Genomic DNA, 13,539 nt, shown 5'->3' on the forward strand with positions numbered 1-13,539 from the left:
GCGATCCCTTTGAAGCCTGTGGACAGTACATGGAAAAAACTTTACTGTGATCATACAACCTGATAAATAATTTGTTATAGTAATCATATGACCGTTGTGGACAGCGCAGCCTAGTTGTTGAATAAATTATTGTAAAGGGGGGGGGGCTGCCATATGAGTTTTGTGTTTTACCCTGGATGTGAGTTGAACAGCAGCCTATTGATTTCAATAGGCTGCGTTTCCCCATCTGAATTTACATTATACGGTTAATCGCCCCTCGTGAAGAAGGTTTCAACTCGTGCCTTATTCTAATGACACAAAAGGTGGATCAGCGCATCACTAGACCGCCTCCGAATGGCCTACGATCAGAGGTGCGCTGAGCCCCCCCAGAAACTGTTAACGCACCTTGAACCCAAACAGAAGCTCTGCATATACACCAAAAGCAAGGCTGCTAAGTGGGAGCAGCTGACCAAAAATGAATTAAATTAGTACATAGCAAAGAAATGAACAGCGCTACTTAAAAACAGATAAGTGCCTACCTGCAAGAGAGTGCAAGCCCCACTTGTGGGATAAAATACATACCTAGCATACACATAACCTGTCTACCACTGGAGGATGTTGGTTTCCTGTAACAGCTTGCATGCAACTTGTTAAGTACTCGTCCCTCCCACTGCGGAGAAGTCATCCCCCTATGGGAGGGGACCTAACACTAACTAAATCCTAACCTATGCATATGCATAGCCTGGGTGCGCTACCAAGTAAAATTGAAAATTGCGCAAAAGGTGGATCAGCGCATCACCAGGCCGCCTCCGAATGGCCTACAATCAGAGGTGCGCTAAGCCCCCCCAGGCTATTCGGAGGCGGCCTGGTGATGCACTGGTCCACCTTTTGCGCAATTTTCAATTTCCGATTTTACTTGGTAGCGCACCCAGGCTATGCATAGGTTAGGATTTAGTTAGTGTTAGGTCCCCTTAACAAGTTGCATGCAAGCTGTTACAGGAAACCAACATCCTCCAGTGGTAGACAAGTTATGTATATGCTAGGTGTGTATTTTATCCCACAAGTGGGGCTTGCACTCTCTTGCAGGTAGGCACTTATCTGTTTTTAAGTAGCGCTGTTCATTTCTTTGCTATGTATTATTCTAATAACAGTAACAGAAAAAAAAATGTAAAATCTTGTCAATAGGAACACAGAAATTTAGTAGGTTGGAATTAATACATCTGCGAGAAGAAAAGGTCCCAGTGAGGCCTGTGTAGATACCATTCCAATTCTACTTAGAACTAGACTGTGTTCCTTTTTTTTTCCCCCTCACTATAAAGAGTTAAGAATCCAGGAATCCAGGGCTCTACATGACATTTTCTCTGCAGCCTGACTATTGGGGCCTGTTTCCACTACACGCAGATTCCGGATGCAGAAAACTGACTCTAATGAATGCCTATGGGTGTGTTTCCACTAACCTTTACATAGTATGGAAAACGGATGCAGAAAAATCGCGTCTAATGGAACCAGGCCCATAGGCATTCATTGGAGTCAGTTTTTCTGCATCCAGTATCCGTGTGTAGTGGAAACAGGCCCTTTCTGTTATAACTACAGTAATTAGAGGTGATAAAACTCTGTGTGGCTGAGAAACATTCCTTAGTACAGGAAACAGATAAAAAGGTCAGTAGTTCAAGACTTGTCTGTGTGGGAGCTGAAAAACATTTAAACATACATGCTTAACTTTAATTTCAATCCTTTGTATTAAATTTTACAAAGTAGATGAACAGGTTTTATCTCATAAGAGTTTTTAGACAGATTAACCGGAGAAATCAGTCTGTAACATATAACAGTTGAAATTTCAAAAAGACACTTAATAAGTCCATTGGAACAGGCAGGTAAGTTAAATAAAATAAGCAGACCTTTTGCAATCTCAAGATAAGTATGTAAGAGGAGGGGGCGTCGATGTGAATGTAACTTGGGAGAACCTCTCCCACCCATTTGCTAAACCAGTCTTGATACACACACACACACACACACGCACGCACGCACGCACGCACGCACGCACGCACGCACACACACACACACACACACTTTTTCACATGATTTAATTTAAGGAAAAGGGGAGGGGTTCCCTAGAGTGTCCTTAAAGGGAACCAGAGAGGATGCAATATACATACCTGGGGCTTCCTCCAGCCCCATACACACGGATCGCTCCCACGCCGCAGTCCTCCTCTGCCTGGAACCGCCGCCACCGGGTCCCGTCATTGCCGCAAGTCGGCCGGCGGACGCGGCCAATTCTCCGCATCACCGGGTGCTCTCCCCATACTGATACGCATGTGGCCGCTAACTGCGCAGCCGCATGCGTACATGTATGGAGGGAGCCCCTGTGATGCGGACAATTGGCCGCGTCCGCCGGAAGTGACGGGCCCGGTACCGGCGGATCCAGGAAGCTGAGGACGGCGGCGTGGGAGCGATTCAGGCTTATGGGGCTGGAAGAAGCCCCAGGTATGTATAAAATCTTTTTCTTTTTCCACCCCCCCGTTCCTCTCTGGTTCCCTTTAAAAGTCAAAGACAATAGTGTCAGAGTATAATAGTAGAGATAAACTAAGGAAGTAGTGAAAGGAAGAGTGAAATTTAGGGAAGAGTAATGGCAAAATAAAATCATCTGACGGTGAGGATAGGTGTGGTCTGTATCCACATCAAAAGTCTATAACCCATGAGCTATGTTCTTAACCAAAGAGGTAGTCCATAAACGGGCCACAGGTTTTGTTGAATTTTGTCATATCTTTTTATCTAGCTTGAAGTTTCTCAAAAAAAGAGAATGTGGCCTAATCTAATTTTGACTGTGTCAACAGATAGTGTTTTGGTTTTCCAGGCCACAGCTATAGTCAGCTTGGGATCAGTAAAAATATAGTGACCTGAGCCTGTTTAAAAACGACGAGGTTTGTCACCGCTTATCCCACTGCGTGTGCACGCTCACCGCGGGAACGCCTCCTGCCCCCCCCCCCGTGTCCTTCCCCTAGCTCTCCTCAGTGTCTCTGCAGCCCTCCCTGCAAATGCACACTGCAAAAGAAAACACACACACACAGGGACATGGGATGCAGAGACACTTGCGTTTTATTAGGTAGGATAAGTGCATTCTGTGAAAATATAAGTTCTGAGTATGGGAGTCCTAATAGTATATGAATGGGATTCTTAGGCAAGGGTTTATTGATTAAAGGACAACTGAAGTGAGAGGTATATAAAGGGTTCCATGTTTATTTCCTATTAAACAATACCAGTTGCCTGGCAGTCCTGTGGATCCTCTGCCTTTAATGCTGGGCATACATGGTTAGATAGTTCTTATCAATCGAGCCGCTGATGGCTCGATTTATAAGATCCAACCTGGCAGATCGATACCGCGCTCGATCCCCGCGGACGGACAATAGAAAAAAACGAAGCGCTGATAAGAAGCGCCCGCGTGGACAAGCGGGAATCGATCCGCGCGCACCCACAGACAAGAGGTGACGCGCCGGCTCGATACCGGCGCATAAACGAACCATGTATGCCCAGCATTATACTTTTAGCCACAGACCCTGAACATGCAACAGATCTGACAAGATTAGCTGCATACTTGTTTCTGGTGTTATTCAGACACTACTGCAACCAAATAGATCAGAAGGGCTGTCAGGCAACTGGTATTGGTTAACAGGGAATAAATATGGTAGCCTCCATAGTCTTCTCACGTCAGTTGTCCTGTTCAGTTGGAAGACGCCCAAGTGCTAACTCTCAACCACAAGCGGTGGACTTTTCTACATCTCCACCAGATGTGGTCATAAGTGCCCAAATTATTCCATTCTGCGAAACAGTTAGACAAGGCATTTTTGTTCATTTTGGCTAGTCGTTGTGGGACTAAGTACCAGCGGAGCAGGAGTTTGTAATTAAAGTGAACCTCCGGACTAAAAATCTACTCAGCAGAACTGAAAAGGCTTGGTGTTTCTTTAACAGTTTCACCGCATCAGAACTTTGTTTTTCTTACCAAAGCATCATTTTTAGCTGCATTTTTACCTAAGCTCCACCCATCAAAGAAAAAAAGCCCGGGCTTTTTTCCCCTGATGCTGTGCAGAGCATGATGGGATTTCCTATGTTGTTGTTCACGTTGCCTAGCAACTGGGAGAGGTGCTCAGGACAGTTGGAACTGTGTCTCATGCTCCCTGTCACCTCCTTTCAACCAAAAAGATGGCTGCCATCATGAAATCAAACATTTGTCTGTTCTTTTAAAACAGGGTGGGTAAGAGATTATATAACCTATCTATTTTAATTAACATAACTAATGTAACTTAATGACCGTATGTTTGTTTAGGCTGGAGTTCCTCTTTAACTTCTGCCACAGGGGTCAGGAACCTTTTTGGCTGAGAGAGCCATAAACGTCACATATTTTAAAATGTAATTCCGTGGGAGCCATACAATATGTTTCAAACTGGGACAGTGCACATGCGCAGCAGAGGGCCATGTTGCCATGGTGATGTGTATACAGTTGATCCGCCGGTCAGTGGAAGTGTCAGACACGTCTTCAGCTTCTCTTGGGTTTCAGCAACATCAGCAATTTCCCTGAGAGCCAGACAGGATAAATACTGACTAACAGCTTGTACAATTAGCTGACTTGGGGGTTGATTCACTTTGTAGGATGAGGGGGGTGGGGGGGGGCCCCCGACACCACCGACACCACCGAAGAGTCTGTGAGGATGGGGAGGGAGCTGTGCACTGGAGGAAGCCCCAGGTAAGTAAAAATCCTTTTCATCTGTTCATCTCAGTTGCACTTTAAACAGAGCCTTCCCTAAGTAGTGGGAAGTCTGTGCATGGTCCAGAGGCTTCCCCGATCCTCTTCCAACACCTTGGCTGGTACCCCTTTGTAGTAGTTTGTGTCGGTCCAGTAGAACAAAGCCACGTGTACATGGAAGAAAAAGCTGTGCACAGAGGGCCTCATTCTAATGGGCATCCTCTGTGCGGACGCACATGCAGTAGGGCCACGTTTGTACACTGACGGGAGCACAGCCACAAGGCATATATTCAACAGCTGCTCTGGATATTTTTAGAGGGACCCAGAGCTGGAACACTTTCAAAAGGTTGTTTCTTTTGTGTTCAGCTTGCTTAATGCAAAATTGAAGTAAAAAGAAAAACTGATATGTTAAAAATTATATTTTTAGTCCTTATTCTATCCTTATCTTTCCTGATATCCAGTAGTTTTGATTTGCATTTAAAGTTTAAAAGACAACTGAAGTGGGAGGGTTATGGAGGCTGCCATATTAACTTCCTTTTAAGCAATACCAGTTGCCTGGCAGTCCTGCTGATTCTCTGCCTCTTAATACTTTTAGCCATAGACACTGAGCAAGCATGCAGCAGATCAGGGGTTTCTGACATTACTGTGAAAGAAACAGGAGCGCTCCTTAGGTGCATTAACTTTTTACTTAAACCAGACACGCTTAATTGTTACACTTACAGTGTGTGTATAGACATATGCGCTTCTCAGGCTTGCCAGCAGTCCTCTCATAACTCCTGTGCCTTGCCGGAGCAACAGGAGCGATGTTGTCAGTGGTGGGTGGGGCCAGGTTGCGCTGGAGTCGTCTGACGTCACAACGCTTTTCGGCGTTAACCACGCCTTCGTCCTGACGAAGTCGTGGTTAACGCCGAAACACATTGTGACGTCAGATGGCTCCAGTGCGACCCGGCACCGCACCCTGCTCCATGCTGACCTCGCTCCTGTTGCTCTGGCCAAGCACAGGAGTTATGAGAGGACTGCTGGCAGGCCTGAGAAGCGCATATGTCTATACACACACTGGAAGTGTAACAATTAAGCGTGTCTGTTTTAAGTAAAAAGTGAATGCACCAAAGGAGCGCTCCTGTTTCTTTCACTGTTTTGCAAAGGATTACTGGCACCACCCAGCACCTGGAGCAGCACCTGCAAATTTCTGAAATCCACCCAGTGTGAAGGCAGGCAGGATTAGTTCTATTGTCTTTCGGTTTCTGACAGTACTGTCAGATCTGACAAGATTATCTGCTTGCTTGTTTCTATTATGATTCAGACACTACTGCAGCCAAATAGACCAGTAGGCCTGCCAGGCAACTGGTACTGCTTAAAAGAAGAATAAATATGGCAGCCTCTATTTATCTCTCACTTTAGTTGTCCTTTACGGCAGAGGTCACACTTTCTAGATTTGCATGCACACCTCCCTGAGCACCATTGTAGTCAACGGCCCACTGAAAAATCATAATTTTGTTGCATTCATTTGCATTCCATTAGCACATTATTTTCCTGCGTTTTCAAAATCGGGACGGTTTTCTGCTTTTTCCCATATGACGCACGGGTTTCCATCTACAATGAATTTTGTGGCAGTACAGAAAATCATAGCTGACCACCAGAAAACCTGAAATTGCACGGGAAAACGCTGAAGTAAGTGTGATCCCGGCCTAAAAATAAAAACCTCATATCTGAGACACTAAAATATTTAATATTATTCAGCTACAAATATAGATCTATCGATTAGTATGCCAAGGCTGCGCACAAGGTTGGAGCTGTTTATGTCTGAATTCCCAATCCTGATTTGTGTTGCTTTAGGATAGAGCTGTTTTGATGGCGAGCGCTGGCTTTGGACAAAAAGGACCTCAGTTTTGTCAGCATTCAGTTTCAACCAGTTGTCATTCATCCATGCCTGGAGCTCAGCTAAGCAAGAGTTTATTTTTGGAGTAGGGTCTGTTCCACTAGGTTTCAAGGACAGGTATAGCTGTGTGTCATCGGCGTAGCAGTGGTACGTCAGGCCGTGTCGTTGGATAAGTGTACCGAGTGGCAACATGTAGATTGCAAACAGCAGAGGGGATAGGATTGATCCTTGTGGTACTCCGAATTGTAGAGGTGCAGGTTTGGACATTATAGGTCCTAGGGATACTCTCTGTGTTCTGTCAGTCAGGAATGATCTGAACCACTGGAGGACTGATCCACTGATGCCACAGTACTCCTGCAGTCTGTTAAGCAGGATTTCATGGTCAACTGTATCAAAAGCTGCTGAAAGATCAAACAGGATTAGGATGGAGCATTCCCCTCTGTCCCAGCCTGGTTTCAAGTTGCAGATAGACAGCCTTTTCAATAACTTTACCTAAGAAGGGGAGGTAGGAGACAGGTCTGTAGCTGCTCATAGCATCTGGATCCATGGAAAGTTTTTTAAGAAGGGGCTTGATGATTCCTTCTTTTAGGCCTGGTGCACACCAAAAAACGCTAGCAGATCCGCAAAATGCTAGCAGATTTTGAAACGCTTTTTGTTATTTTTCTGTAGCGTTTCAGCTAGCATTTTGCGGTTTTGTGAAGCGTTTTTGGTGTAGTAGATTTCATGTATTATTACAGTAAAGCTGTTACTGAACAGCTACTGTAACAAAAAACGCCTGGCAAACCGCTCTGAAGTGCCATTTTTCAGAGCACTTTGCGTTTTTCCTATACTTAACATTGAGGCAGAAACGCCTCCGCAATCCAAAATCTGCAGCAGCCCGGGAGTATGCGTTTCTGCAAAACGCCTCCCGCTCTGGTGTGCACCAGCCCATTGAAATACATTACCCTAGCGGATCCGCACCCGCAAGTGGATCGCAAACTGCAGCAGAACCGCTCTGGTGTGCACTAGGCCTCAGAGAGGTAGGAAACCTCCCTGCTTGCAGAGAGCAATTTACTATTTTGTGACATGCTGGACCAAGCAGGTCAGGGCATTTCAGCATATGTTTAGTTGGTCCAGGTCGCAGGTTGTCTGGCGGAGGCGACGGAGGATGTCTGAGATCTCTTCCTCACTAATACTTTTGAAGTCAGTCCAGGGTGTTAGGTTGTTTTTGCAACTATTTCCAGGGTATACATAAGTCTTAGGTGCTGTGGACTGAATGAAAGACCGAATAGAGGATACTTTGTCAGCAAAGTAGCAAGCACATTTCTCACATAGCTCCTTTGAGGGAGTTATAGTAGGCTTTAGACAGGATGGGTTACATAGTCTGTCAACTGTGCGGAATAGTTGGGCTGGTCTGTTGGCGGCCTTTGCGATCTCCTGTGATAGGTAGGAGGATTTTTCTTAGTGATCGCATTTTGGTAGCTTTCCAGGTGAGAGACAAAGGTGTGTTTATCTTTTGAATTCTGAGATTTTCGCCATTTCCTTTCTAGCCTGCGCACTTCTTTCTTTAGGTCCTTTAGTGAGGTGTCAAACCACTGTGCATGGTGAAGTCGTGTAGACCGTTTAATGCGAACTCGAGCAAGTGCGTCATAGGCAGATGACACTGCATGGTTGTACATCAGGACCATGGAGTCTGGGTTTACGCAATGATTGGCTAATGCGTCGAAGTTGAGGATATTCTGAACGTGCTGGGGTGAGACATCTTTCAGAGAACGGTATTTTATAACAGGGTATTGGTTCCGAGTGCCTATCCGAGCCAACACACCCTTACCTTACCTTTACGAATTGTTTATCACTTCTCCTGTACTAGTTCTGTCAAACCTGCACCTGTAATTACTGGATGATTTCATACCACACATAAACTTTGTGTATATTTTGCATTTGTGTTGCTGGATGTTCTCATTGAACTATGTATGTATGATCCCCATTATTGGTTTTTTTATACTCTGTACAGTGCCATGGAACATGTTGGCACTATCAGTAAAATATAATACTGAGATAGATCTTTGCTTTGCTCACCAGTTAAAGTGGTATGAAACCCAGCATTTCTTCTTTGCTCGAAAACATTATTTACAGCATATATTATACTACTACCACAATTTGTTTTTTTTAGCAGAACAGCATTCAAACAGTTAAATACAGGACTTACTTTTTCAATGAAATGCACCCTGCAGTGAGAGCCGCATCCGAATTGATGATAACATTATCTTGTGTTTACTTCATTGTAGCAAGAGAGGATTGCAAACATTCCCTGGTAGTGCAGACACTCCTTCTAACTTGTGCAGATCAGAGTCCGCTCAGGAATAATAACTGGGTACATTACAATATATAAATACTGTAGCTATCAATACAATGCAATGGCGGCTTTCAGAGCAAATAAACTGTACTTTGGGAACTTGTAATTTCTAAATTAATAATACTTGTGCACAAAAGCAAATATGATAACCGTATGGGTTATAAAACGTAGGAAAACACAATTTTATTGAAGTTTATGTCAGAGTTGAATACCACTTTAAATGTTGATATACATTTTTCTGCTTAAAGCCAACCTGAAGTAAAAGTAAATTAAAATAAACATTTTCTTGTTTTTTCATTGCTGCGGTGGTTTTCTGAAGTCTCTGGATTATTTCCTACAGTTAACACAAAAAACAACTTCTTAATTGATAGTCATCTGGAGAGGAAGTTCATATTAAATATCTTCATGTCAACTGTTACCTTGTCTTGAAATATTTTTTTGTTTTGTTGTTGTCTCACTGCACAGTTTTTTTCTTCCTTTTCTTGCAGAGAAATTCAGCTTCTGCGACGCTTAAGACACCGTAATGTGATCCAGCTAGTGGATGTTTTGTACAATGAAGAAAAGCAAAAAATATATCCTTTTAAAGCCATTCAGGCATGGAGAGTGCTCTGAAATATAAACACATTATGTGTCCATGCTTAGACTTTTCTGATCTCAAGTTGTGTCATGGTAATATGGGTTCCTTTATAGCAGATGCTGCCAGCGCTTTATTTCTATGGGGCACAGTATATCTGTACAGTCTTCTAACCTGCCTTATTAAACATCATCCCACCCATGACCAGTTAGTGATAAGCCATCTGCTAAATCCATAGGCATCTGACTGATGCCCTTTCTAGTGGAAAAGCAGATCTTTCACATGACTGTCCTTTCACACATGTTAAAGCAGACCCAAACCAAACATTTTTTTTATTCAAAATATTTAGTTGTACCACTCTGACACATACAAAGATAAATAAACACGGATTCAAGCCTATGAGCATTTCAGTGCATGCTTTTCACCCTTCTCTTTTCATAACTAGGGTTATACAGGTGGCAGCCATAAGCAATTCCTCCTTTGCCGGACACCTCCTACTCCACCAGTTTGCCGGATTCTGTCCCGGCAATATGAAAGGAAGGGAATAAATGTAAAATATTTTATCATGCAGTTGAAAAAAGGCTGCTATTTATTATAATTTAGAAAACAGATTTCATTTCTGAAATCTTGTATTTTTAATTTGGGTCTACTTTAACATCTGAAGTTTTGGTTTGCCAATGCTAGTGTAATTGGTTGCCTAGCATGCTCAGCAGACTGAAACATCGATGTACTAAATCAGATAGCTGGTAAGCATTTGTTTCTTGAGAACCCTGTCTAAAGCTAACCACACAGTGTGCTAACCCCACAGTACGCTATTAACACAAGAATTGGGTTTTTTTGTTCGTCATTTGCTTAGCATTATGATTGAAATAAATATCTTGATTAAACAATCAGTGAGGAGGTTTGATTGGCACTAGATTGCAAGGCAGTGTTGGGAGAAGCAGGTGCGGTGATTGTGCCTTCAGATGTGTAGAAGTGATACTCAGGGTAGGAGAGCAAAAGATTCCGGGCACATACACTACAATTTATGTTGGGAATGGAATGAAGGTGATGTTGCACTACTTCCTTGCAGTTGGTGCCCGGAATCTTTTGCTCACCCACCTTGATTATGATTGATTAAACCACCTGTCAAAAACAAGGCCCACGAGCCAAATCCTGCCCCCCATACCATTTTATGTGGCCCTCATGAGCTTCAAATCTGCATCATTGAAAGCCGTGAAAGAGAGGAGGAAATGAATCTATGCTTTATATATGTGTTTGTACCGGTGCTTTTTGACATTTCTATCGAGACAGCAGATGTATGTATGTATGTATGTATGTATGTATGTATGTATATATGTATGTATGTATGTATGTATGTATGTACACATTATTTTTTGGGCTTGTGCACATGTGTACCATGTTATCTTGTTTCAGTCATTTCCTGGTAGAGTGACAATATATTTAAAAGGAACCTAAACTGAGAAGGATATGTATTTTTCCTTTTAAAATACTACCAATTGCCTGACTCTCATGCTGATCCTGTGTCTCTAATACTTTTAGCCGCAGCCCCTGAAAAAGCATGCAGATCAGATTCTCTGACTGAAGTCAGACTGGATTAGCTGCATGCTTGTTTCAGGTGTGTGATTCAGCCACTACTGCAGCAAACAGATTAGCAGGACTACCAGGCAACTGGTATTGTTTAAAAGGAAACATCCATATCCCTCTCGGTTTAGGTTCCCTTTAAACTGTACCAGAGAAGAATAACAACAAAAGATTTATACATACCTGGGGCTTCCTCCAGCCCCATCCGCACAGATCGCTCCCACGCCGCCGTCCTCAGCCTTCTCCAGCTCCGGTACCGGGTCCCGTAACTTCAGTCAGTCTCGGCCACTCAGCGCAAGAGACGTGCACTCTCTATGTATCTCTTCGGCAGCCGCCGGGAGCGATCCGTGCAGATGGGGCTGGAGGAAGCCCCAGGTATGTATAAAACTTTTGTTGTTACTAGTTTCTGGCTTCCTTTAAAGTGACACTGAAGAAAAAAAAATCTTATGATATATGATTATGTGTAGTACGGATAACTAATAGAACATTCGTAGCAAAGAAAAGTCACATAGTTTTATTTTGAGTTACCGTATATAGTTGTTGTTTTTTTTAACATTGCATCATTTTCTAATATTTGCAGTTTACAAACTACACTCTGCATTTCAAACTGTGAAACAGAGCAGAGCTAATGACCTTTTGAACTTCTCTGCCGGAAAGTCTTATCTGAAGTTGTCTTTTATTGTTTCTTTGATGTATAAGTGCCCTAGAAAATAACATTGCTCTCTGCCTTAAAGAAAACCTGAACTGAAAATTAAAAGTCAAAATAAGCATACACAAGTCATACTTGCCTTTCATGTAGTCTACTCCTCAGTGTCTTTCTCCTGTCCCGCGTCCTGTTTGTTCACTGTGATCAAGGGAATTTTCCGTCCACCATTTTGAAAATGGCCATTACCCATAACAGCTTTCTGGTCAGCACACTGTTAAACTGTAACATCGCCCACTTGAGCCATAGGGAAACATGGACTTTACCTGGTACATCAGTTTTTCTCTCTATAACTGACAGCAACTGATATTTTACTGACAGCAACTGATATGACAAAATATTGTCAGAACTGGAAGGGATTATTGTCAGAAGAAAATGGTGAGCTTCTGAGAGGAACTGATGGCAAGGTAACTATGCAATGTTCATTTGAAGTTACCTCGTGTTTATTTTAAATATTTTTACTCAGTACAGGTTCTCTTTAAGCTAGCCATACATCTAGCGATTCTAATTCAATTGACAAAGCGATTGACTTTATGAAGGAATCGACTTCCGTATGGTTGAACGAAAGTCGGTCAACTAGTGACCCACACACTACAAACTATATCCTATGAGATTCACCTTCACATTCAATCTGACCAATGTTTTGTCTTCATGCTTTGAATACAAAATTAAATTCACAGTCGATCAAATAACATGTGAACAGTAGCCAATTCCTGTGCTATTAACCGATCTTGCATCCTGCTCGATCGACTAAGCTGGTCGATTCGACATGAAATCGGTCACTTTTCATTGATTGGGAATTCTGGAAGACACTCGATACTCTCTCATTTATATAAAATGGTTGAATCGAATGGTCAGTCGTACAGCCAAATTGCTAGATGTATAGCCACCTTAAATTAGTGAGAGAGCTCAGAGAAGCTCTTTTGCATAGATAACAAGTCAAGCTTCTTAATGCTTCCTGCACTGGAAATAATATGGGACTCATATCTGTGCTATTAATGTTCTATTTCTTAGCTGTACTACACATACAATGCATTATATCATAAGTTTATTTTCACTTCTGATTCCCTTTAAGAGATAGTGCCCATGCTTCCATTTTTTTCCCTCTCTCTAAATGTGTGCACCCTCCCAATCTCTCATTGTGATTTGTCATATAAGTCTACTGTATATGCACATTTGTAGCACACAATCAGAAGCATGGCGTCTATGCCCTTACCATCCAAAAGCTGTGAGCAAGCATTCTTTTTAAGCGAGACAGCTGTTAGCTGGTTGGAGCTGCCACCCGGTCTACTCCAAACCCATCATCCACTGGCTTGGGTATCCCACAATACACATGTAACATCAGTTCTAGGGTGTCCACCAGAACCCCCCCCCATTAAATTTTAAATACAGTGTGGCAGTTTCTGTGTAAAGTGATGGGTCTTATATCGAATTTGTGAAAAATGTATGAACTGTTACTTTATCACTGGTTTTACGATTGACAAAAAAAGATCCAACATTGCCGAGCAATCTTTCAATCGATGTTAGTATTGATAAAAAAAAGCATAATATATTGATTGCAAATGTTTAAAGTGTGCTTCAATATACGATCAAGTGGATGTTTTATCTGAATGAATGTCTAATCAGGCTAAAATACTGTACAGTGCTTGGCTACAATAATTATCCTTATAGACCAGGGCTGTGGAGTCGGTACAAAAATTATCCGACTGTGATGCCTCAGTTTATGAAACCATTGACTCCAGGTACC

General features: G+C 42.8%; 1 protein-coding gene across 1 annotated transcript in view; it reads left to right on the forward strand.

Moving 5' to 3' along the window:
- STK11 (serine/threonine kinase 11) overlaps positions 1 to 13,539 on the forward strand; it is an 83,900-nt gene that overhangs the window by 11,554 nt on the left and 58,807 nt on the right. Inside the window, exon 2 of the mRNA XM_068233988.1 lies at positions 9,420 to 9,503. Within this exon, the coding sequence (XP_068090089.1) occupies positions 9,420 to 9,503 (84 nt within the window). The remainder of the gene's footprint in view (positions 1 to 9,419; positions 9,504 to 13,539) is intronic.

This window comes from Hyperolius riggenbachi, chromosome 1, assembly GCF_040937935.1.
Source record: "Hyperolius riggenbachi isolate aHypRig1 chromosome 1, aHypRig1.pri, whole genome shotgun sequence".
NCBI lineage: Eukaryota > Metazoa > Chordata > Amphibia > Anura > Hyperoliidae > Hyperolius > Hyperolius riggenbachi.